At 49.0% G+C, this 26,766-nt stretch overlaps 1 protein-coding gene across 1 annotated transcript in view; it reads left to right on the top strand.

Moving 5' to 3' along the window:
- Positions 1 to 26,766, top strand: part of LOC123768304 (uncharacterized) — a 379,377-nt gene that overhangs the window by 152,319 nt on the left and 200,292 nt on the right. Inside the window, exon 4 of the mRNA XM_069307207.1 lies at positions 5,767 to 5,919. Within this exon, the coding sequence (XP_069163308.1) occupies positions 5,767 to 5,919 (153 nt within the window). The remainder of the gene's footprint in view (positions 1 to 5,766; positions 5,920 to 26,766) is intronic.

Here is a 26,766-nt window from a genome sequence, read left to right on the forward strand (position 1 = left end):
TGCCGTGAAGATTCCCGAGGCTTGGGAGGGGCTTACTTGGGGGACCTCGGACCTCGTTGGACCCCACCGGTGTTTTTCTCCCCTCTGAGCAGGACTTACAGTTAAAGGGAGTTGGTTTATTTCTTCTCTCCCCCTCCCCCCCCTCTGCGTATGAGCTGTTGGGCGTCGGCCCCTCCCCAGGTTTGGTCCCTGTCCCTTCGGGTCCGTCGGTCTCGCCCTATCGGTGGGCACTCTTCTTCGTTTTTCTCACCCTTCTTCTCTGGGTCAGGACTTCTCCGTCATGTTGGGGTCATGTTCCCCCTCGTATCGGGGTTCTGTGTGACCTTTTGTCTCGGGTGCGACTGTGCCTTTATGAGCCTTCGTGATTTGTGCTTGCCTCTGTAGGATCTCGAAGGTTCAGGAAGGTCTTCGATTTTTCCCGTATTATTAGAACATCTGTCGTCTTCCGATGAGGCTTACCTCCAGTCTTTTTTAGGGCTCAGTGGTCCTCTTCCGTGTTTCTTCTTGGTTTTCAGTACTGTCTCGTTCATTTGTAATTGTATCTTTTTTCTGTGCTCTGTCTCGGCACTGCTAATATTCCTTAAATGCTCCTAGTTGGCACCCTCCCCACCGAGCGGGTTGTGCAGTTCGGACCTCCTGCATCCTGCGCATGCACCGTGGGAGTTTGTTTTGTTTTGGACGGTATTCACGAGTGTTGGTGTTTCACGTCCTTTTTCTCTCGGGTGCTTCACCTCTCACGCTCTTTAATCTCTCCTGTCTGGGCCCCGTTGATACTGGGGGTGTTTTGGATTACCAGTATGGGGAAGACGCTTAGTTTTCTCTGCATATGGGTGTGGGGTGCTGCATTCGCCTCTTCCCCTCTCTTCTCCTGCGTGTGAGGCTCTGGCCTTCTTCCACTAGCGGTGCTCTCGGAATATTCTCGGTTCAGATGTGTCGTGACACATTCGTGGCTACGCTCTGCAGGTGAGTTCATTCGGTCGGGCGTTCCCTTTCGGCCAGGCGATGGTTCGTTGTTTTTGGATGAGTGTTAGGGGTTGGTTGTGGTGTTTTGTTTGGCCCATTGCGTGCATCTTTCTGTGGCCTTCCTTGTTCGTCTATGTTCTTTGTTACACGGTTGGGCATGGCCCCGTCTTTCGTGGTCTTATTTTGGAAACTCATTCCTTGACCGTCGTGCAGTGCCTGGCTGAGCCCTTCCATATACATTGGCTTCTCTGTACTCACCTATTTGTGCTTGCGGGGGTTGAGCTCCGGCTCTTTGGTCCAGCCTCTCAACTGTCAATCGCCTGGTGTACAGGTTCCTTCCTGGGTTCTGTGTGTAGTTGGCCATGTCCCTTTCGTTCCTGGTTGCTGCCTATTTTCTTCGTTTCTCATCTTCCTTCTACGCTTCTGTCCCTAGCTGCTGGTGCTTGGGCTGTTTTTCTAATCTTTTTCGTCCATCTGGATCCATCTGGTTCCTTGCCGGGTTCAGGTTTCCGGCTCTCTTTGCTCGGTGTTTGCACCCGGGGTTTTCCCGCTGCTTTGCCTCTTCCTATGCTCGATCTGTCCATGGCAGGACTGGTTCAGTTCTGCCTCAAGTCTCTCACCATATGTTGGTGATCAGGAGGCTTCAATGCCCGACAGACCACTGGAACATTATCTAACACAGTGCACAGTCACAAACCCATTAAGATTTCAACTTAGATTCAACAGAGCAGAAGAAGTTGTTAAACACATATGGCAAAATCTTACTAAAGCGACCATACGAGTCATAAATACTCGTACTCCACCCATGTAAAACAGAAACAAGCAACACTTAGTGGGCCAGCCAGAGGCTTAGGGCCCGCGCAGGAATATCCCTGCAAAAAAAAAAAAAAAAAAGGAGGCTTCATTGATGGTGTCCCACCTGAGTGCTTTGTCTCAGCGGCGGTGTGGTTTTTTTTGTCGGTCCTTCCTTTTTCTTTTTGTCCCTCCGTAGGTTTGCTGCATTTGGTGGAGTGGTCTTGTCCTTCTCTTGTGGAGGCTTAGGCCGTCATCTTGCCACATACTGTCGCCTTGTCTCGTGCAGCGCTGGTGGAGCCGCTCCAGGTTGCTTTGGTTTTGGTGTTACCTCTGCACCAATTCGCGAGCTGTCTTTACCATGATTTACCTCCGGCCTGCTCTTGTGGCGCTTGAGCCATCCTGGTTCTTGGATTGGGTGTTCTCTTTTCTTCTCCTCGGTTTGTTGTGGCCCCTTCAGTTCTGGATTATTTTTCCAAGGCTCTTTTCTTGTTGGCGTTGGCCTCTGGGGGTCAGGTCGGGGTGCTTCACGCTCTCCTCCGGCGCTTGGGTTTTGGCTCTTTTTATTCTCCTGATAGGTTTGTTCGCTTGCAGCCGTTTCCTTTTTTGGCGATGACTAACACAGCTGCTTTCCAGAAGGGTCCATGGGTTGTTGGGGCTCGGTTGGTCTGGCCAGGGGTGCATCATGTGTTGTGTTCGGTTGCGGTGATTCACAGTTCTTTGCAAGCCACGGCTGCCATGACCGGGGTCACCCTTTGGGTTGTTCTGGTTTCCTTTCTTCCCTGTTCCAGGGTGCGGTTCTCTCGGGTCGTCCGCGGGGTGGTTCGGTCCTGCCAGCCTGCTGTCTATCCCCGTGCCCAAGTTGTTCGTAAGTTGGCTATGCATTCCTTTGTTGATGTTCCTGGGCCTTGTTGGGCCTGTGTGGCCTTGGATTGACAGTTGCAGTTTTTATCTCCGCTTTGCGTTGGGGAGTGAGCAACTTCCACCTCCCGGGTTAGGTCCCTCTTGTTTTTGTCTTTGGGTTGGTAGCACCGGAGAGCTGACAGGGCTCCCCCCAGAAAACCAGCGTTGAATGTAATGAAACACAATTTTCTGGGTGAGTCCCGGAGGCTCCTGCATGGGATCCGGTGGCTGAACGGGCAGAACACTGGACGCATGATCCTGTGGTCCCGGTGTGGGACATTTGGGGCTTGACTCTATTTATTTAAATATTAATGTAATGAAATTCTATTACGAAGGACCACCCGCTTTTATAGTAAAGAGGGAAACTAATAAAACATGATCATTAGAAAATTCCTAGATGAACCAGTAACTATGGATAAATACTAGAGAATATGATCACTTATATAAATTAATGGGCTGTATAATTTAACTGAATCAAAGCCTCAAACACCTACATTGGGGGGTTATTACTGGAACTTCATATATGTCCAGGAACTAGTGTCGTTCGTGCACCAGTCCATTATGCAATAATCTAATCCTATGACCAATTATAGAATCATTATATTTATCACCAATAAGAACATAGATTATAACATGGGAAATTAATAATTATAATAAACACATGTCAATCCAAAGAAACAGTGTTCTGCATGAATAATACTACAGATAATGGAATTTAAGGAATACAGAATGGGTCTTAGCTTGAAGACGATTTCCAAGAAGTCAGTTATGACTCATCCTCGGAATCTCCTGGACTCATCATGGAACACTGGGAGATGATTAACACGAGAAATGACAGCTCGGAGAATTCTTCACACACGCTGTAAATCAAATTATATTCAGTAGCAACAGATTAAGCTGCTAGACATCTATGTTCTAGAAAATTAATTTAAATAATGAAGGTAAATAATAACCTGTGGTGTGGTTTTTTATAGTCGCTCTGCGTGACGACAAGCTACCCAGCTATAACCCCCTCCTAGATGATGCATCAAATGGGAATAAAGGTACTTAGCTAATAGGGCACTGTGTAAGTTAAGGCTTGCCGAAGTTCGTGTCCTAGGTTCAGGCGTCGTTGTAACGAACACGTGGTGGCGAGCCTAGCCTAGATGTTGACGCGCTTCACTGGCCGGTCACGTTGGGCTACACGGAATCAAATTTAACAGGTTCCTGGCTGAATGTCAAATTAAATCTCTTGACATTCAACACGATGTGTAAAGTGACACTGACACCAGTTAAGTTGTGGTCTGCAAAGGTTCTTCACACCTCAGTGGCGACTTTCCTCTGGAGCTCTTGGTGGCGTCTACCCTGGTAGCTTGGGTAATGGCGTCTCTCTCTGAGTGCGTCGCCTCGTGTACTCGCGTCTCCCCTGCCCCGCTCCGCGTCCTGCGTTTGATACACAAATTATTTACTACGAATATTATCATTTCTCGCAGTTGTGATTGAAATGCTCGGATAAGGACGAGTTTATTATTCAGAGGAGTTAAATATTATTATTTGCCCGTTTTACGATGGTAAACGAGCAATGGAGATGAATTAAAGTCTCTCCAGGGCATTCACGCGTGACGTTAAATTTATTACCAGATAACAGTTATAACTATAAACGCTCTATTTGGCATTAGTTGGGGATCAGTTTATCTGTAATTAATTATCACACAGAACACCGTTGGTTTATAGAGAATCAAATTCAATTCTCAGACACACTGGATATAGTTGTGTTTATTATAATGGAATCTGACGCAATACTGGCGTCTGGTGACGTAGGAATTCTAGCCTTATTGTACAGATGTAATTATTAGTACATGTGAACTCTACGTTTGGTTAATTTTAATTACTACAATGATTAGTAGGTTTAGTAATAATTAATAATAATACAACAGTGTTGTATCATGTTGGAAATTTCCAACACCCGGGTTCTATCCCAGGCGCCGGCGAGAAACAATGGGCATAGTTTCTTTCCCCCTGATGCCCCCGATACCTAACAGTAGGAGGGGGGGAGCTGCGTAGACGGCGGCGCAGCATCGTGTGACGTCATACTCGTTTGCTCATGTCTGTTTGGGAAGTTCTATCCACTTGTTCGGCTTTTTGTAGCAATTTTTACCAGAATAGAGGGGGTTTGTTTTGGGACGCTTACCTTTCTGGGTGCCCAACCTGGTCGATGGCAGACATAGAATGCTTCCAACCACACGGGGGTTTCTATAGGCCATTCCTCCTCGTGCCTCTGTGAGGGGGGCCAGGTTCTGGCTCGTGGTCCCGGTAGGCCCACAGAACTCCATACACATGACTGATGCCAAAGTCAGACATTAGCATATCAGCATGGATAGCTCTGGAAAGCCTCATTACATTCAAAGCTTTTTTTTGCAGTAATATTATTCAATAGTCTGTAGTGTGATATATTTATATAATATACAAGTCATGCAGATGACTCACAAAAATGCTTACTCCCAACATAACCCTTTTGCTGTTATTACACTAATAAACACGTTATATTTAAGTATCTACATTTGTGTTCACCATAGCGAACCACTAAGCTGGTATGGTGAGTGCAGACAACAGTAAGCCACACAGTGTCAGCAGACGACGCTACCTCCTTCCCTCCCTCAGCATTTATCCTACCACACAGTGCTAATTATCACAACAATCCTGCTATTTTTCACAATCCTGGTCATTTTTATCACAGTCAGGGGTCCTCTGTAATGCTGTCATCAATAAATAATAGCAGTTACATATTTATTTTTACTTTTTAGGTGATGCTGCGGTCATAAGCTGAACACCTGCACTGTTAGCTCATGCTGCGTGCACCAGCCTTGGTTGCTCATACAGTACTGTGGCTCTCACACCGGAGAATGTTGCCCACGATTTTTGTTTTAAATGGTGTCTGTTTACATGAGCCCTGCGGAAGCTGAAGTGAACCAAGTGTAGCTACGGGCGATTTGAATCGTAGCCGGCATCCTCGGTCGCATTCGTATGCCATGCGCAGCTTAAGGGTTTAGGGTTAATGTGACGTGTTCACAGGTAATATGATTTCGAGGTCCTTTGAAGTATTTATAGTATAGGTTTTATAATTTACAGGATGAAGACATTACAACTCTAGAAACCCTGGAGCGAGCTGGGGAGGTTGCAGGACTTACTAAGGACCAGCGTGCACACATTCAGGAGCACATGACACAAGAGGTGACAAAGAACCGTCTAGAAACGTACACTGAAGAAGCTGTTCAGTATGGGGTATGTGGCCTTAAATTGTATCTGTACCAAAAATGGGTTGTAGGATCTTGTTATTCATATTCATAGTTTTAGAGGGTGCATATTGTTTTGTGATTATAGATATCATGTTTGAATGCTAAATGTAATAATGTTGAAATTATGTAGTTACTTTCATATTACACTAATGTTGGCCTGCTGGCCGCTCCAGGCAACAGCCTAGTAAACCAAACTCTCAAGTCAAGCCTGGCCTTGGGTCGGCCTTAGGGAGTAGAACAACTCCCAGATCCCCATCAAGCAGGTATCAAGGTATATTTTCTGGGTAATAGGATGCTCTGTCTTATTGGATGCTCCTGAAATTTCAAAGGAAATAAAAACTTTGATGGGGGAAGCTCCTTATGGCTGTCTGAAGGTATTTCGCTGAGAGTGCTCCCACTTACTAATTCACATCAGTTGCAGAGTTCTGTTTATCCTACCATGGACCAGAATCTCGCCCTCTCACAAGATGCAGAGAGAGGGTGATACTCTGCCACTCCCACTGAGAAAGCATCCAGAAAATCAATGCACCAATACAACTGTTGGGCTCAAAAAACCTAAACCTCAAGAATTTGTAAAAAAATTATAACACTTGAAACTAGCTCAAACTCAAATAATTTTCCCAAAGTTTATTTTGTAAAGGAACATGAGCTGTCGTTTGAAGATGCTTACATGGACCAAATAATGGCTGAGTGCTGTGGCTACCTGCCTAGTGCTTTGAACATCATAAACAGCATTGTGTTCACTGATATCTGAACATTATACACAGTGTTTATCACAGTCAGGCTCTTCTGTAATACTACCAACGCAAAATAATAGCAGTTTCATAAATATTTATTCATTTTTTAGCGATGCTGTGGTCATAAGTTGAACAGCAATGCTGTTAGCTGGTGCTGCATGCACCAGCCTTGGTGGCTCACTCTGAACTATAGCCTTCACACTCAAAAATGGTGCCCACGAAATCTGAACATAATTATTCACCCTATCATATGATGGGATGCGTGCAGTCGAAGAGTTAGGTCACTTACCATATGAACTAATCAGTTGTCATGTACCTTTCACCAAATTTCATTATTTCTTGGGGAGAGCCCCTTCGGCTCCCCGGAGCTTATCTAGACTGATATGCTAAAGTCAGACATTGGCATCAGCCATGTGTATGGAGTTCTGTGGCCCTACCGGGGACCACAAGCCAGAACCTGGCCCTCCTCAGAGAGGCATGGGAGTAATGACCTATAGAAACCCCCATGTGGTTGGAAACATTCTATGTCTGCCATCGACCGGGTCAGGTACCCAGAAAGGTAAGCGTCCCAGAAACCCCTATTCAGGTAAAAATTCCTACCGAAAGCTGAACAAGTAGATAGAACTCCCCAAAAAGAAACGAGCAAATAAGCATGATGTCACACGTCGCCGCGCTGCTGTCTGCGCAGCTCCCCCCTTCCTGGGAAGGGGGAGCCCCAGACCCTCGCCCAGCTATCCACCTTTCAGTTGTGAGGCTGATGCTATAGGCAACGGTCGTGTGCTCCGGCTCCAGTGGTTGTTTCAGCACTGTACCTAGAGTGTGGTGACTGTCTTCTAGGTGGTGCGTGAGCTGGGAGTGATTCCCAGTACTCGGGCAGCATGTGCCTAGGGTTTCCTTCCTTAGGTGCCCTGTAAGTACTGCCCTTGGGGCTTGGGGTTACCTTCCCCAAGTTCCTTGGGTTCTGCCTTTGCTAGGCCGTTTACTGTTTTTTTTCGGCTGCCCTTTGTGTGCTGGGGTGTTCTGTTTCTCTTGTTCGCCTTAGGGTGAAGGGCAGTTTTGCTATGACTGGGGCACAGGATACTGCTCAGCTTGTTTTCACCAATCATAGCGCCCGGCTCTGTTCCGTCTGGGTACGCTGATCTCTTGCGGGGTTTTCTTTTTCTTTTGTTTATCTGCCTGGTGGGGGGGGGGGGTGTCTGGTTTCTTGCCCCCTGCGTACTGAGTATTCTTCCGGTGGTTTCCCCTGCTAGGTCTCCGTGAGTGTACACGTCCCGGGGGTTCAGTTCTTTGAAGGTTGTTTGGTAGACTTGGGAGCCGGTTAGCAGTACCCTGCCTGGGATTACCTGGACATGAATTCCGTAAATGCTCAGACCCTAGGAATCCCCAAGGGGGCGCATGGGTTCATTGGATGTGACCCCCGAGTCCTTTCTCGCTTTGTGCAAGCGTTACAAACTTACTTACTTTGTGCAAGTTCGAGGGTTGCTCTGTTCCCTTGTCTCAGGGTGACTCTCACTGTCTTTGCCTCCGTCTGCTGCTTGTGGGGTCGGTGGCACCTTCGGCCCATAGTCCTTCGAGTGTTGTTGCTTGTTTGTGACTCGGTTACCCTGTCTTATGCGGGTACAGGCAGCATGGGCGTTGCTTGTGGCGTTTTGCTGCTGGCAACGCACTAGGTAGTTTGCTCCCTGGAAATCCCGACACTACCCCATTTTCGTTGGTGTGACGGAACTTGGGGGTGTTGGTTGCTTCAGTTTTGTTTCCTTCTGCGCCCTCCTGTTCTTCCCCCGTGGTGGTCTTGAGACTCAGGCGGTCTCGGGGAATTCCCCTTCCAGGGTAGTGACGGGGCATTCAAGCCTGTTCCTCCAGCCGTGTTATGAGTCTGGCAGTGGCCTCCCTTCCTTAGTACTTGTCCGGCTGCCCTGGCTTTTCTTGAGGCTGGGGCTTTGGGGGAACGGCTCGGCCCCGGGACCTGCCTTGTGGGTTCCCGGGGCTGACATTGGACCCCGCCTGGGTTTTTCTACCCTCTGGGCGGGGCTTGCGGTTAGGAGGAGTGGGGTTTTTCTCCCCGCCCCCTCTCTGTACATGTTTTTAGGGGTCGGCCCCTCCCCGGGATCGGTTCCTTGTCCCTTAGATCCGTCGGTTCCGTCCTGTCGGTGGGTACGTTTCTCCACCCTTCTTCTTGGGACGGGCCTTCACCATCATATTCTCCTCTTCTCGAGGTTCTGCATGGCTTTTGGTCTCGGATGCGACTTTGCCTTCTGTGCCTTAGTGCTTCACGCTTGCTTCTTTATGTTCTAGAAGGATTGGGAAGATTTTCTTTCTTCCCGTATTATTGGAACGTCTGTCGTCTTCCGATCCTTTCTGGGGCTTTTTGGTTCTTCGCCGAGCTTCTCGGTTTTCGGTCCTGTTTCGTTCTTTCGTGTTTGTCTCTTCTCTCCGTGCACTGTTTTGTGCTGCACAGGGTTGCCAGATTTAGCTTCTTGTCGCCCGATTGGGCTCCTTGTAGCCCAAATGGGAAGCTGTGCTTTGTTTCTTTTCACTTCTTTCTGCTCTTTTCGACTATGGTTGGCAGCTGCCCTGTGTACTCTCATCTGGGATTCGGTCGTTAACATCACTATTGTCTGTTTTTTCTAGTCACATTCTTGGTTTCTTTCTTCAGCTCGTGACTTCTAGCAACCCACATCTGGTATCCCTGCTGTGCATGCGCCGTGGTTTGTTTTGATGTGGGCGGTGTGCACATGTGCTGAGGTCCTGCGTTCTTTGTCTCTCGGACGTTTCGCCTCTCGCTCCTCTCAATTCTCCAGTCCGTGCCCCATAGGTTCTGGGGTATTCTAGATTGCTGCTATGGGGAAGACGCTGAGTTTTCCCTGTGTTTGGGTGAGGGGCACTGCCATTCTTCCACTAGCGGTGCTCGCGGAATCTTCTCGGTTACGTTGTGTCGTGACACGTTCGTGCCTACGTTTTGCAGGTGAGTTTATGCGGTCTGGCATCTCTTTCGGCCAGGCACTGGTTCGTGGTTTTTGGATACGAATATAAGAACATCAGAACACGGGTGATTGCAGCAGGCCTATTGGGCCATACGAGGCAGCTCCTATTTATACCCATCCAGTCCCACTCTTATGTATGTCCAACCCATGCTTGAGTCCAGCTAGGGGCCCCACCTCCACCAGGTTACAAGGTACATTGGTGGGGGTATATGTTAGGGAGTACATGTTACTGTCAGGATGTTCTGAGGTGACATTTTGCTGCAGTTTTCATACTGTGGTTGCATGTTGGGGATTGGTTGTTAGGCATTTCCTTGTTCGTCTGGGTTAATGGTTGCCAGGAGGGTCACGGCCCCGTTTTTCGGGGTCCTATCTGGGTCACTCATTTCTTGCCCGCCTTGCAGTGCCTTGCTCAGCCCTTCCATATACATTGGATTCTCTGTACAGTTCTTACCTAGTTGTACTTCCATAGTTGTGTTTGCGGGAGTTGAGCTTTGACTTTTTGGTCCCGCTTCTCACCAGTCATTCGCTCATGTGCAGGTTCCTGAGCCTGCTGGGCTATATCGTATCTGCGCTTGAAGCTGTGTGTGGTGTGATCCTTCACCACATCTCTTCCTTATGCGTTCCGCTTTTCTACTACTTTGACACTGCTCTACTTCTTTCCCATGTCTCTATGCCTCATTTGGGCTCTTATTCCACCGGTGTCCCCTGGTGCGAGTGCCCCTAGGGTTCCATAGTCGGTCTTTCTCTATCTTCTCAATTCCTTTGAGAATCTTAAATGTGGTAATCATATCCTCGTAGCTCGTACTCCTTGGTTCGGGTACTGGTCTGGTGGCATACCTTTGCACCTTTTTCCTTTTCGTCTTGTGTTGGGACGTGTCGCACAACTCTGTGTTGTTGGCGAGGCTTGTTGGGACATGCCCAGTGGCTCTGTGTTGTTGGTCGTGTCCCTTTTACTTCATTTGCTACTTGCCTTCCTCGTTCCTCATCTTCCTGCTACGCTCTTGTCCCTGGGTGTTGGTGCTGGAGCTTTTCTTCTGGTCTTTTCTTGTGTTTTTCCGTTTTCTCATTTTGTCCTACACATGGTTGTGTGTTTTGTTTGTGCCTTTTGGATCTCCTGTTGCCAGGTTTGGGTTCCTGATTTCCTGGCTTGCCCTTCCTGTTGGCATTTTCACGGTCTCTCGGTGTCCCTTCTCTAGAGTCTCGCGTTGGGACTGTCGTTCTCTGATCTCCTGGCGGGCTCGCTGGCGTTGGGATGTTTTTCTGTACGGCAGATGTTCCATCTCCTCCTTTGCCGGCTTGGGTTTCCGGCTCTGCTGGCTCCGTGGTCACACCCGAGATCTAACCGCGGCTCGGCCTCTTCCTGGGCTCGATTGGCCCATGGCGGGGCTGGTTCGGTCTGCCTCGGGTCTCTCACTTGTTGGTAGTTGGGTGGCTTCGTTGATGATGTGCTGTTGACCTGCGTGCTTCTTCTTGGCGGCAGTGTTTTTTTTTTTTTTGCAGTCTTTCCTTTTCCTTCTGTCCCTTCTTAGGTAGCTGTGTTTGTTGGCGTGGTCTTTGTCCTTTTCTTGTGGAGGTTAGGGGCCGTCATCTACCCCCACACTGTCGCCTCGTATTGTGCAGCGCTGGCGGAGCCGTTTCAGCTTGCTTTCTGTATTGGTGTTACATCTGTGCCGTTTCACAAGCTGTCTCATGTGTCGTTTCGCCTTCGGCCTGTTCAGGCGCCGCCTGAGCCGTCCTGTCATTGGACAGAGTGCTCTCTTTTTTTTCTTCTCCACGGTTTGTTGAGGCCCCTTCGGTTCAGGTTTGTTTCTCTGAGGCTCTTTTTCTGTTGGCATTGGCCTCTAGGGATCGGGTTGGTGAGCTTCATGTTTTGTGTCCAGTTGCAGCCTTCCGCCGTTATTTGCGCGCCACGGACTCTGTCTCCAAGAATGTGCTTTAGGTTGATCCGGTTTCCCTTCTTCCCTGTTCGCGGGTGTGGGTCTCCTAGGTTGTCTGCAGGGATGTTAAGGCTAGCCAGGCTGCGGTCTATCCCCGTGCCCATGAAGTTTCCAAGATCGCTGCTCTTACTGCCGTCATTGGCAACATGTCCTGGGCTGACATTCGGGCACGGGGTTTTTGGCGGTCGAACAGAGTCCTGGCTACTCGTTACCTTGTGCACGTCTCTGGGCCTAGTCAGGCCTGTGTCGCTTTGGGTCGGCGGTTGCAGCAAGTTGTCTCGACTTCGGGTTGAGGAGTGAGCAACGACCGCCTCCCGGGTAAGTCCCTATTCTTTTCCTCTGTGGGTAGTTAGCTCCATGGAGCCGAAGAGGCTCCCTTCAGAAAACCAGCATTGAATGTAATGAAACGCCATTTTCTGGGAGAGACCCAGAGGCTCGCCGGCATCCCTTCCTCCCTCCAGTCGGCGTTATTTTCGCGTGTTTTGACATCCAGCCTAAGAACTGAAGGGTGGATAGCGGGTGTGAGGGGTCTGGGGCTTCCTCTTTGTCACGAATCTTATTACGATTCTGCCAATTCTCCCGAACCTCGTATTATGTTATTGTTTTCTCTACGTAAATATTGCTGTCAGTTGTATAAGATTTGTGTATATAGATATATATACATTATATATATATAACATAGATAGCTGGGTAGTGTATGTAAGGTTTGTTTTGGTGGTGGATGTCACGTGAAATTAGCCGTGTGGGCGGTTGACAATTGGGAATGGCCAGGGCGATTGTTGGCAAATCAATTGCCTATAGTTTTATATTTATTTATTCCCATATTTGGTAGCCGTTATATTTCAAGGAATGTGAGACCAGTAATTACAACTCTTAGTTAATAATGTTGGAGTTTAGGGCTGACCTTTGTAAATAGAATGTTCACAATGTTCATGCGAACGTTAATTGGTGTTTGGGTAGACGGTTAGTCGACGTTGGGCCTGTGGACCACGTCCTGGGCAGTAGAGTGGCGGCTGCGGTCGAGTGCAGTTGTGTTTAAGCTAAGTTCTTGGTTTTTGTTTATTTTAAGCCCATATACATATTAATTTATCTGGATAGACGATTTTAGTGTATATATGGCTTACTCCATATTCTGGTGATAGTGCTCAGGTCTCAAATAATTACTTGCATTCTATAGTATTACATGCTGATAAATATTTCTGGCTACTATTTATTTAATGGTTGTTAAATTGTCACCCTTAGCAAAATATATTGTTCTCCCGTTTTTATACAGTGATTAATTATACCCCTAGACACCTATTGGCATGGCAGATTTTTATTTTTTCTTTACACTGTGGGGAGAAGAACATTATTTAGTCTCATGGGTCGTGACACTCTTTTCTCTCCCGGGGAGGGGGGAGCTATGCAGACAGCGATGTGTGACATTATTTTTTGCTTATTTCCTTTAGGGGAGTTCTATCTACTTGTTCGGCTTGTGGTAGCAATAATTTCACCAGAATAGGGGTTTGTTTTGGGATGCTTACCTTTCTGGGTGCCTAACCCGGTCGATGGCAGACATACGATGCTTCCAACCACATGGAGGTTTCTATAGGCCATTGCTCCCCTTGCCTCTTCTGAGTGGGCCAAGTTCTGGCTCGTGGTCCCTTGTAGGCCCATAGAACTCCATACACATGACTGATGCCAAAGTCTAACATTAGCATATCAGCCTAGTAAGCTCTGGGGAGCCTCCGGGTCTCACCCAGAAAATGGCGTTTCATTACATTCAACGCTGGTTTTTTACTTTTTGTTTTTATTTTCCTTGCCTGGTGTGGCTATAGTTCCACTTATAATAATTTGGTGACCCCCATGATTGTACACATTACAGGGGTTTCAGTGTTTGATCTCCCTTCTTGTTAGCTTTGGGTCTTAACCAGTTAGCAGCACCTTGCCCCGGTTTCCCGTAGCAGTCAGTCTACTGGCCTTCGAAAACACTGTCAGGGCTCGGTGGACCTATTGATGCATTTTCCGAGTTCCAGCCCACCTCGTGCAGATTTGAAGGTTGCTGTGTGCCCTTATCTCAGGGTGACAGTCATCACTTTTGCCTCTGTCATTCTGCCTGTTGAGTCAACAACACCTTTGACCCAGAGTCTTGCGAGTCGTGTTCTCTGCTTGTTCTCCAGTACTGTTCTGGTGACAATTCAGTTAGGGTACAGGCAGCATCTGCATTGCATGCTAGGTTTAGGCTTCTGCAACTCGCTAGAGTAGTTTTCCATCCAGATGCCCGGCGGCTGCACTGGTTTTTTTTATTGGGACCCCTGACTTGGGGGTATTAGTCGCTTCGACTTTGGTTCAATCCGTGCTCCCTGGTCCTTCCCATGTTATTCATCCTTCACCTCCCCTTCCCCTCCCCTCCCCCCTACTTCCAGCTCCCAAATGTCTAAGGCTTTTGGAGTCTTGGCAGGGTTTAGTTGGTAATGAGACTCGGGCAGCTTCGGGGGCTGCCCCATTCGAGTTGGGGACGGAGGCACTAGAGTCGGGTTCCTGCTTCAGAGGCTTCTGGGTCCAACCAGCATGTCCCCTTCTTTTCAGCCTTTCCCTTGGACTCTGCCTTTTCTTCAGGAGAAGAGGATATGGAGGACGGCTGTGCCCTGGGGTCCTGGGAACAGCCTGGGCACTTGAGGGATCCTGGGTCGGGGGGAGGAGTTGACCTGGTGGAGGGCCTTGGGCCCCCCTTTGACCCCGCCTGGGTGTTGGTGCCTTGTTTGCAGGGCTTGTTGTTGCAGGGGGGAGGGGTTTTCTTACCCCACTCTCTGTATGAATATGAATTGGGGTCGGCTCCAGGTTCCCTTGGGTTCCTCGGCTTCATCATTCCAGAGGTTTTCTGCCTCTCGAATCTCACCAAAGGAGGTTTGGGAGGCTCTTGCTGCATAACACCTCTGAGACTCAGATTCCGCCTCTGTGATGGATCTGTCCTTGTTTGAATTTGGTTCTTCTTCCCCATTTGGGTGGCATTTGAAGGTTCCAGAGTCTTCCTGGCTGGCAGACTGCCCATTCTTTTCGTTGGGGAGCATAGCAATGGTTCTGTCGGACCCGTACGCTTGAGTGGCGAGAAACTTCTACCGTTCTGCAGGTTTACTTGGGGGGGGGGGCGGGGCGGGGAGAAGAGTTTGAGCGCCTTAATGCGTGCTTTTTTCACCCTTGTGCTCTCTCGGGATGTTGACCTTGTGCAACTGCACGTGCAGGTTCCTACTCTTTCGGCATCATTGGTTGCTGAGGAGTCCTGTCTTTAGGAGGATGTGGAGGCATTTAGTGTCGGGCCTTCGTTTGGTGTGCTGGCCTCGGAGGCTTCTGCATCGGCTGCGATATTGAAGCTGTTTACACCTATCCTAATGCAGTGTGTCTGCTCTTTGCTTCTCGCCTTGCGTACCATCAGGCTGTGCTCGCTCTCTCTTTGGAATCCACTTGGGCCCTGGCTCTTAGGTTTTCGTCGCCGTTTTGTCCGATGCTGTTTGCGGAGACTGCTGTCAGCCAGTTTCTGCAGGTGGCTTCGTTTAGTTATCATCCTATATCGGACTTGTTGGTTCTCCGGGGTATCCGTTCTCGGCCTTCTTGGAGGGGTCGTGCCAGGGCTTAGGGTTCTGCTAGTTAGGGTGGGCCATTGATGTCGGCTTCTGAGTCGATGCTTCCTTCAGAGCCAGTGTCGTCTGGTCGGCACGGTGATTGCTCTGTTCGTCGGCCAACTTCTCATAAGGGGCGTCAGGCCATTCGCGGTTCGCCCGGTTGACAGAGCAATTGGGAAATAGAAGAAATACAGAAAACATATACGGCATATATAGACGCAATAAAGTACCTAAATTATTGGGATCCTCTCAAAGCTCTCCAAATGTACTCACTAGAAAGGAGACAAGAGAGATACCAAATAATATACACGTGGAAAATACTGGAGGGCCAGGTCCCAAATCTACACAGTAAAGTAACAACATACTGGAATGAGCGATATGGAAGAAAATGCAGAATAGAACCAGTGAAGAGCAGGGGTGCCAAAGGCATAGAGATCACTGTATAAACATCAGAGGTCCACGGTTGTTCAACATCCTCCCAGCGAGTATTAGAAATATTGACGGAACAACTATATTGACGGGCATCTTTAAGACAAAACTAGATAAATTTCTCTAAGGAGTGCCGGAACAATCGGGCTGTGGTGGATATGTGGGCCTGCTCCAAGCAACAGCCTAGTAGACCCAGCTCTCACAAGTCAAGCCTGGCCTCGGGCCAGACTTGGAGAGTAAAGGAACTCCCAGAATCTCATCAAGCAGGTATTAAGCAGGGCAGCTTTGGGGGCTGCCCCATTTGAGTCAGAGATGGAGGCATTCTAGCCTGCTCCTCCTACCAAGGCTTCTGGGTTCAACCAGCAGACCCCCCTTCTTTTCTGCTGCCGTTGATATGGAGGGGTGGCTCTGCCCTGGAACCTGTGGAGAAGTTGATCTGGGGGGGTGCTTAGGGTCCCCCCCCCCCTTTGATCTCGCTTGAGTTTTGGTGCCCTCTTTGTGGGGTTTGTTGTTGCAGAGGGGAGATGTTTTCTTATCCCCCTTCCCAGCATGAGTATGAATTGGGGTCGGCTCCTTCCCGGGTTCGGTTCCGGGTTCCCTTGGGTTCCTCGGCTTCATCATTCCGGAGGTTTTCTGCCTCTCGAATCTAGCCTAAGGAAGTTCGGGAAGCTATTGCAGCTTACCTCCTGCGAGACCCAGATTTTGTCTCTGTTTATGGATTCGTCCTCGTTTGAGTTCAGTTCTTCTTCCCCATATTGGGTGCGTTATGAGATCCTGGAGTCTTCCTGGCTTGCAGACTGCCCTTTCTTTTCGAAGAGTGTGTGCCATGGGTTGTGTCAGACCCACTCGTTTGAGTGGCAGGAGGCTGCCACCGTTTTGCAGGTTTATATGGGAGGCAAGTTTGAGTGCCTTAATGCATACCTGTTCGCCCCTGCACTTCCTCGGGATGTTTGCCTTGTACAGCTGCATGTACAGGTTCCCACCCTTTCGGCGTCTTTGGTGGCTGAGGACTTGCACGCTCATGGGCATTTCGCCCCGGTTTTATGCCTCTTTTTCCCTTCTCGAGTTGTTCTCGGACTGGGTTGGGGAAGATGTGGAGGCGTTGAGGGCTGGGCCTTCATCTGGTGTGCTGGCCTCGGCAACTAGAGTGTTGGCCGCATTCTTGAAGCTGTTTGCGACGATTCGCAGGGTGGCGGTATTCTCTGTTTATTGCTTCTTGCTTAACGTGCTGCCAGGCCGTGCTTGCTCTCTCCTTAGATTCCGTTCGGCTCTGGCTCTTAAGTTTTCGTCAACTTTTTGTCCATTGCTCTTTGTAGAAGCTGTTGTCACTCGGTTTCTGCAAGCAGCCTCATCTAGTTGTCATCATATGTCGGACTTGTTGGTTCTCCTGGGGGGGGGGGAGGGTGTTCTCGGGTTTCTCAGAAGGGTTGTGCCAGGGCTCGGGGTTCTTCTAGTCGCGGTAGGCCATTGGTGCCAGTTTTTGAGCCGATGCTTCCTTCGGAGCCGGTGTCGTCTGGTCGGCGCAATGCTCGTTGACTGACTTCTCATAAGAGGCCTCGGCCCTTTCTGTGGGGAAACGGACTTGTGGGATTTATTTATTTAGCAATTTATATTAATGAATTTTAATTTATAATTTTTATTTAATTTATATAGTATTTTTTTTTATGTTAACTTATTTCGATTGTGGACTGTATGATGTTTAACCCTTGGGCCGCTAAGGGTTATAATGGCTTCAATACCCACAGGTGCAACAACAAATATCCAAAAAATACTTTCGTCGTATAAAAGTGTTCATTTGTATTCCCCTGATCACGGGGAAAAAAAATCGTAGGTGGCATATTTTGGGCGCAATAGGGTGGGGAAGTGTGGCAAAATATATATATGTAACTTTATTACACACAGAAATCACAATAGCGTGATGCATCAATGAACAAATCCACAAAGGCCGTGACGAGGATTCGAACCTACGTCCGAGATCATCCCAGACGCTGCTTTAGTCGACTGAGCTATGACATGGTAAAAGAGTTTTAAGAGAGAAGTAAGGGTGAAGAGGTAGAATGGCCTATTGACATAGCTCGAGTGCATGAGGGAGTTGTGTAAAACCCTGGTTTGTGTCTCGGAAAGGCTGCAGGGTCTAAGTAAGTTCAGTAGAACTTCTGGTTTCAACTCTTTTACCATGTCGTAGCTCAGTCGATTAAGGCAGCGTCTGGGATGATCTTGGACGTAGGTTCAAATCTTCGTCACGGCCCTTGTGGATTTGTTTATATATGTAACTTTTATTATTTAGCGATAATAGTATTACAGAAGACCTTTGACTGTGATAAAACTGACCAGAATTCTGATAATAGCAGGATTGTGGTGATATTTAGTGGTGCTCCATGGTGGGATGAGTAATGCTGAGGGAGGGAGGGGGTGGTAGCGTCGTCTACTGACTGTGTGTGGCCACCTTTTATTGACTGGATTTACCATACCAGCTTAGTGGTTCGCTATGGTGAACACAAATGTAGATACTTATATATAACAAGTTGTAATAACAGCAATAGGAGTATGTTGGGAACCGCCATTTTGGTGTGGGAGGTGCATCGTCTGCATGACATCATACATGCATCGTCATGTTGTTTACTGGTGGCCACTATAGTCTTTGGGCACCATACCAGCTTATTTATACAGGCATGGTGAATAAAAAATGTAGATACTTATATATAATATGTATATAGTGTAATAACACAACAAACAGTATTGTTGGAGAAAAAATATTAGTGCGTCTGACCTTGAACCAGTGACGGCAGCAGCCACCAGCTGGCCGTGTATGTAGCTACGTCTCTTATTGCTTGAACTCACCACACAAGCTTAGATGTACAGTTATGGTGAACAAAACATGTAGATACTTATATTTTTCGCCTGTGTATAGTGAATGAAATAAAAAACAGTATGGTTGGAGGAGTATGTTGGCGAGTGAGGAGGTGAGTGAGGAAGTGGTGGCAAGTGGCTGGTGAGTGAAGGCCACTCTTCGTTGACTTTTGACTCGCAATACCAACTTAGTGGTTCGTTATGGTGACCAAAACATGCAGATACGTATTTATAACATGTGTATATAGTGTAATAACAGCAAAACTATTTGTTTATTGTTTTATAAACATAATAATTGAATCACTAATATGAACACAATAATTTTGAGTACAGCGATGGTTTACACATTTTATTATACAAATATATCACAATACACACTATTGAATAATATACTGCAAAAAAGAAAAGAAAAAATCAGAGACATCAATCAGGCTGAACAGCTGTGCTGTGAGCTCATGCTGCGTGCACCAGCCTTGGTGGCTCGCTCAGTACTGACCCTCTCACACCCAGGAATGTTGGCCACGATTTTTTTTCTAGGTGGCGTCTGCCAACTATCGGTCGTGGCTGCACTATAGCTGCCCCTATCCCACGCGGGGTGTTTAAATTAAAGCGCTAGACACTAAAACAGCTATTAATGTATTGTGTGGTTTTGGTTTTGTTACTCAAATTATCTATAAATGTATTGTGCGGTCTAAGGGTTAAAGTGGACTGTATAATATTAATTCCCACAAATAGTTTCCTACACAATCTGGAGGGTTATATTAATGTATTAGTCTATCATTCGGAATTATCAATTGGTAGACAATTCACTACAATGTTACTGGGTGTTAAACTACAACTACAATGGATTAGTTAATACATGGGGGAAGCTTTATCTGATAAGGTTTCAGCATTTTGTTATTGTAGCAAGTGTAGCCTGCGAGTCATGTGGTCTTCCACATGAATCTTTCAGTGATCTACATTAATAACTTCACCTCTCAGTTCGCCTGCCAACGAGATTGCGCAATAATATTTTCTGCACCTAAATTATTCTATTTACATGAATATTATAATGTTCTGAAATAAAGAGTTGAATTATTGCTCACCTTTGGGCTTGTTTTTTATATACAGCTTAACCTTCACAATGAAATAAGAGTTCTACAAATCATTTAGTATACTGTATGGATATAATGCCTTTCCAGGATGCGATGGTGTCGATTTGTACTGTCTAACTCTGCAACAATAACTGAACCATCCGTGGTTCAGGGACTGGCTAGGTTTCGTTGTGGGGTGGCAGGCAACCGCTTACCGCTTTTGTAGCTTTCCTTTTGGCTTAAATCTGGCACCACACGTATTCACACATCTTACCCATGTTGTGGTAACCCATCTGCGCCTGCTAGGGGTTCGGGTTCTGGCTTACCTCAATAACTGGTTGGTGTGGGCTCCCAGCTCGCGTGCTTGTCTGCTTGCCAGGGGTGTGGTTCTTTCCCAGCTCGCTGGGTTCGGGTTCCTGGTGAACTAGAGGAAGTCCCGTCTGGTTCTCATGTGGGACTCTCGGACCGTTTCCTTGTCACTCCCTCCAGAGGCCTTTTTTCTCCCTCTGGAGACGTTGCTGAGGCTGCAGACCCACATTCAGAGGTTTCAGGAGGGGGGTTTGGGTTCTGGGTCACTCGGCGGTTGCTCGGGCAGTTGTGTGGGTGTCTGAACTTTGCTGTGCTGGTTTACCTGCTGGGTTGGGTCTGGCTTTGGCGTCTGTTCTAGTTCCTTCGGGGCCGCCCCTTCCACCTCTCTCACGATCGCTGAGTTAGGCCTCCGTGGGCCTTGCTTAGGTTGCTATGTTGCCGGCTTCCTCTTCAGGTTTTTCTTGGTTCAGTGCCTTGGCGCCTACCCGAGCATTTGCTCGATGTGTTCACGGATGCCTCATCTCTCAGTTGGGGCTTTGTGAACATTGCTTACCTGGCTGGCCAGGGGCGATGGGCTCCGTCCTTTTATAGAGTTCATAGCACAGTGCGGGAGTTCGCGGCAGTTTGGCTGTCCCTTTGGAGCGTTCGGATCGCTCGGGGATTCACGATCCGGCTCCATTCAGACTGTACTCCAGTAGTATATTGTCTGAACTGCGGGGTTCTTTTCGGTCCTTGGCTCTTTGGGGCTGGTCACTTCAAGTAACTTGTCTGCTGGATTCTCTGCTTTTGGCTCTTCGTGCGGTTCATATCCGGGGACTGTCCAACGGCCTGTCTCGGTTCATTCCCCTGTCCACGGAATGGACGGTCGACGCCGACTCCTTCAGTTGGCTTTGCCAAACGTACAGGCTCCCAGAGGTGGACCTCTTCGCGTCGGCATGATCTCAGCGTCTACCGATATATGCGGCACCTTTCTCCGACTGTGTAGCCATCGTGGTCGATGTCTTTCGGCAGGACTGGTGGCTGGCCCAGCCTTGGTTTCAGGCGCTGCTTGCTCTGTGTCCAACCCCTCTTCTTCCAGCCGATCGGACTGGTCTGGTACATGACTGGTTTGGTCTACTCTTCTGCTCTTCACGTCTGGTCTTTTTGATGCGGGTGTATCACCACTTGTATGGTGATCAGGTGGCTTCTTTCATGCTGTCCCACCTGCAAGCTTCGTCTCGGCGACAGTATGAAGTTTCCTCACATTCTATTTGCCATTTCCTCTCTCTTTGTAGGTTGTCTTCTATTTCTGGTCGGGTTGTTTTGTCCTCCTTTCTTGGCTGTTTCAGGACTGTCATTTGATGCCTAATATTGCTTCCTATTGTGATTTCCTATTATTCCTATTTAACGCCTCTTATTGTGAGGCACTGGCGGAGGCTCTTTAGCTTGCGTTCGGGGTGGATGTCACTTCTGCCCATTCTGTAACCTTTCTCGTGTTTTGTTTCACCTCCGGGCCGGCTCATGTGCTGCCTGGGCCGTCCTGGTCCTTTGACTGGGTGCTCTCTTTTCTTTCTTCTCCTCGGTTTGTAGTGGCCCCCTTCGGTTCAAGATTGTTTTGCCAAGGCGCTGTTTCTGTTAGCATTGGCCTGTGGGGGTAGAGTTGTTAAGCTTTGTGCTCTCTGGTGCAGAGGTTTCTGCTCTTTAGGTCCTGGTGGTCGGTTTGTTCGGTTGCAGCTGTCTCCTTCTTTTCTGGCGAGGAATGAGATGGCGGCTTTCCAGAGGGGCCCTTGGGTCATTGATGCTTGGTTCGTCAGGCTGGGGGTGCACCATGTGTTGTGTTCGGTTACGGCACTTCACCGTTATTAGCATGCCTCGGCTTTTGTGGCCGGGGATACGCTCTGGGTTGATCCGCTTCCCCTCATTCCCTGTTCCAGGACTAGGGTCTCCCAGGTCGTCCACAGGGTTATTAAGTCTAGCCAGCCTGCGGTCTATTCTCGTGCCTATGACGTTCTCAGGTTTGCTGCTTTGGCTGCCGTTTTTGGCAACATGTCTTGAGCTCACGTTCGAGCACGGTTTTTTTTTTTAAGTCGAACAGGGTTCTGGCCACCTGTTATTTGGTAAATGTTCCTGGTCTCGGTCGTTCTTATGTGGCTTTGGGTCGCAGGTTGGAGCCAGTTGTCTCGACTTTGAGTTGATGAGCGTGTGGCAGCTGCCTTCTGGGTAAGTCCTTCTTTTACTTGTCTTTGGTATCGTAGCTCCAGGGAGCCGAAGGGGCTCCCCACAGAAAACCAGCGTTGAATGTAATGAAACACCATTTTTCTGGGTGAGCTCGAAGGCTCCCTGGCACCCTTCATCCCTCCAGTTGGCGGATTCGTTTTGTTTTGATACTCGGCCTCTGAACTGGAGGTGTGAGTAGCCGGTGCATGGGGGTCCAGGGCTCCCTCCTCCTGGGAAGTGGACGGGGGGACAAGTGGCGTGGCTGCGGTGTATGACGTTTGATTGTTTGCTTGTTTCTTTAGATTTGAGAGAGTTCTCCCTCTCTGTTCGGTCTTCGGTAGCAAATTTCTTACCATACCTTGAGGTTACCTTGAGGTGCTTCCTCGCAGCCCGGTCGTCAACCAGGCCTCCTGGTTGCTGGACTGATCAACCAGGCTGTTGGACGCGGCTGCTCGCAGCCTGATGTATGAATCACAGCCTGGTTGATCAGGTATCCTTTGGAAGTGCTTATCCAGTTCTCTCTTGAACAGTTATGTTATAACTGTTCAAGAGAGACTAGTTGACCAACACGCTTCCACTACACATAAGGGGCCAGTTATGCCCCTTATGTGTAGTGGAAGCGTGTTGAACAGTCTCGGGCCTCTGAGTTCTCTCTCAGAGTACCTGTTGCACCTCTGCTTTTCAACAGGGGGTATTCTGCACATTCTGCCATGCCTCCTGGTCTCATGTGATGTTATTTCTGTGTGCAGATTTGGGACCAGCCCCTCTATTATTTTCAACGTGTAAATTATTATGTCTCTCCCGCCTGGGCTCAAAGGAATACAGATTTAGGCTCTTTAGTCAGTCCCAGTAGTTTAGATGTTTTACTGAGTGGATTCTAGCAGTAAATGACCTCTACACGCTCTCCAGGTCAGCAATTTCTCCAGCTTTGAAAGGGGCTGTCATTGTGCATCAATACTCCACTCTAGATAGCACTAGCGTTTTGAAAAGTATCATCATCGGTATAGCATCTCTAGTGTGAAAAGTTCTTGTTATCCGACCTGCCATTTTTCTTGCAGTTGTGACGGCTACTTTATTATGTTCTTTAAAGGTAAAGTCTTCCGACATGAGTGCACCCAGATCCTTTACATTGCCTTTTCGTTCTATGATATGATTTGCCTGAGTTTTGTACAGTACGTGGTTTCCGTTTTTATATTAATTTTTTCCGTAGCGCATGAGCTGGAACTTGTCTTCGTTAAACATCATATTATTTTCTGTAGCCCATAGAAAGACCTGATCTCCATCTGATTGGCCCCCTCCCCATCCGGCTCGTTGGCGTCGTGAGGGGGCTTGGTGGACGGCTGCCGGAGTGTGATGCTCCGTGGGGCAGTCCTCTGTCCTTTTCTGGCCTTGCACTCCTGCTGCTGTCTTCTCTAATTGTGCCGGATCGCTTTTCCTCTTCCTTATGTTTCGTTTTTCTCCCCCCTCTTCTCCTATCTGCTTGTCGTTTCCTGCCGACCTTTTGCTTGTTTTGGATTATTTCTTTGGACTTCTATTTTGACGCCCGGGTGCTTGAGGAGGCATACTCTTGCACCCGTAGAACTGTAATACCCAACGTCTCGAGCGAGGGGAACCTTTTATTGTCAATCCCCCTTTCGTCGCTGAACCTGATCTCGACGGACTGACGGTTCTTAAGGTGGCGTTTGTGGGGCGTATACTCACGACGCACCCCTAGGGGGCCCCGGCATGATCGGCGATAGCTTCCTGTTGGGTGTCCTGCCTCTAATTGTGGCTCCATGGTGGGTATGGGGGCACATTCGTGGATGATTTTTTCTCTTCGTTTCAATGTCGTTGAATGTTTCCGTTGTACCCTCTCAGGCTCGTGGGGTGGGCGACCAAGCCCCCGAGTCGGCCTGTATTGGAAGACCAGGCTCTGTAGCTCCCGCTGCGTTGGGCCCCGACCTTGCTCCTCCTTTGACCGTCCTGACTTCTTCCCCCAGCTCCCCTCCCTCCTCTGTGGTTGGGTCGAGCCTCCAGCCCCCGGTGGTGACCACTTCGTCCCCTGGTGCGGCTAAGTCTCTCGTTGTGACTACTGCGCCTTTTGACCCCTCGCTCTCTAGGGGTTCTCAATGCCGTTCGCGCCCCAGCCGCACTCGCTCGATTCCTTCCCGTGCTGATGCATATCAGGCCTTGTTTGGTCCTGCTTCATGGGCCAAATACTTTGATCTCCTCCCTCTTGATTCTCGCCTCCTGACGATTTCTCCCTCCAACGGCATCTTGTAGATTTCGTGGATGCGTCTGTTACTTTCAACCCCACTCGTCTCGGTACACGTGTCGTTGCTGCTCCTTCTCAGGATGCAGCTTCCCGCTTGGCTGCCTTATCTTGCCTTGACGAGATCTCTGTTCGGGTCTCCAAGAACGTTCAGATGAATGCCAGTGTTGGCACTATTTTCCTCCCACCCCATGTTGCAACCGGTGTTCGGAATCTGCAGGATTGTCACGATGATATTCGGCATGTCCTTGATGCCCAAGGCCATTCTGTCCTCCAGGTCGATTCGTTTACTCGTCCCCCTCGTGGTCGTCGCCGTCAACCCCTTCGCGTTGTGAGGATCACCTTTGATGGTAGGACCCTTCCATCCTCGGTCATTCTTGCTGGTGCTAGGTGCTCTGTCCAGGAGTATATTCCTTCTCCTCGACTTTGTAACAAGTGCTGGAGGTTTGGGCATGGTGCCCTCCACTGCTCTGGGACTGTCTCTCTCTGTCCTTTGTGTGGGGGTGAAGGTCACTCTAAGTCGGAGTGCACTTCTCCCCAAGCTCGCTGCCTCAACTGCGGTGAGGCCCATCCTACCTTCTCCCGTGCCTGTGTCCATTACAAGCTTGAGGCAGCCGTCCTCAACCTGAAGCACCGGGAGCATTTATCTTTTCCTGAGGCGAGGCGCCAGGTTCGCCGGCTCCCGCCTTATACTAACATCTCTTATGCTCGTGTGTTGCGCTCTTCCTCTCCTCGTCCTTTCCCCCTTCCTCAGACTCACAACCGTTTCCGGGCCTTGGACCCTGATACGCCCACTGCCCCCTCCTCTGTCCCTTTGTGTTCTGTCCCGAGGGGTCCCCCTCCTGGTCCTCTGTCTGGGGTTCCCCTTCTTTCTACCCGGTCTGTCATGTCTCCTGTGTCTTCTTCCTCATCCCCCTCCGATCCTCCTTCCCATCCTCCTCCTCCATCTCTCGGCTCTCCCCGCCGCTTGTCGGTGCAGGCGGATGTCCATCGCTCTCCTAACGGCCGTCGTGTGTGCTCTCGTTCAGCTTCTCCTGTTGAGACACTAGAATCCGTTGCCCGGTACATAGTTGCTGGGACACCAGTCTCTTTAAGTCAGAAGCGTAAGCCTGGCTCCTCTCCTTCCTCCTCCCCAGCGGGTAAGAAGGCTTCGCTTTCTTCTTTCAGCTCCTACTTCTGGCTCTGTTGCTCCTTCCCCTCCCGTTTCAGTGATTGCACCCCCTGTTCCTGCTATGGAGGTTTCTTTGGCCCCTGCTTCCCTTTCGGTTGCTGCTCTTGCTGGAGTGCGCTCCCCTCTTTCTACTCCCCCTCTTCCTGCTGCTGTCCTTGACTGCTCCTCTCCGTTGTCTCCTCCTCTTCCTCCTCCTCCTCCTCCTCCTCCTCCTCCTCCTCCGGACCCCGCCCGCCCACCTCTGATCTGTTCTCCCGTTTCCTTCCCTCCGTCTTTGCTCAGTTTACCCATGCTCCCTAACCCTGACTTTGCTGACCCTGATCCCGACCCTGATATTCTTTAACGTGCTCTGTTGCTCTTTTGCCTTTGTTTCTTCCTTGTTCTCTATTTTTGTCCTTTCTCTTCTCGTCGTTGTCCATTCTTCAATGGAACGTTCGAGGTTGTTACGCCAATTTCCTCGAACTCCAACTTCTGATTTCGCGGTTTTCGCCCGTTTGTGTCTGTCTCCAGGAGCCGATGCTTGGTGCTCGTCCTGGTCGTTTTCGTGGCTATTCCTTTCTCTCCCCCCCCCCCAGCCGTTGCTGGGGCTTCTAATTCTTCTGCTCTTTTGATTCGTGCTGATGTTCCCTTTGTTCCTTTACTTTTTCCTTCGCCTCTCCATTGTTCTGCTGCTCGTATCTTTGTGGGGAAATGGTACACAGTTTGTTCCATTTATCTCCCCCCCGAGTGTCCCGCTCTCTCTTCCTGATTTGAAACACCTAGACTCCTTGCCGGAGCCTGTGCTCCTGCTGGGTGACTTCAATTGTCGTCATTCTCTTTGGGGTGACGTTCTGACGAATACCCGGGGTCTCCTTCTTGAGCCGTTTCTCCTCTCTTCTTCCCTGTCTCTTCTGAATTCTGGTGAGCCCACTCATTTGGACTCTCGGACTCGCACCCTTTCTTGTCTTGATCTTTCTCTCTGCTCTTCTTCTCTTTACTTAGATTTCACGTGGCAGGTTCTTGATGACCTCCATGGAAGTGATCATTTCCCCATCCTTGTTTCCTTTTTCTCTTTTCGCCCTTCCCTCTCTTTCCCTAGGTGGCAGTTTGCTAAGGCGGACTGGACCCTATTTACCCTCAGTGCTGCTCTCTCTGACCTCTCCCTTCTGCCTCTCTCTCGCGCTCTCCTCCTTTTTCATGACACTGTCTTCAACGCTGCCCTCCGCTCTATCCCTCGCTCTTCCTCTCGGAGTCCACGGAAGTGCGTTCCCTGGTGGAATGCGGACTGTGCTCGGGCTGTCCGCTGTAAGCGTGCAGC

This window comes from Procambarus clarkii, chromosome 59, assembly GCF_040958095.1.
Source record: "Procambarus clarkii isolate CNS0578487 chromosome 59, FALCON_Pclarkii_2.0, whole genome shotgun sequence".
NCBI lineage: Eukaryota > Metazoa > Arthropoda > Malacostraca > Decapoda > Cambaridae > Procambarus > Procambarus clarkii.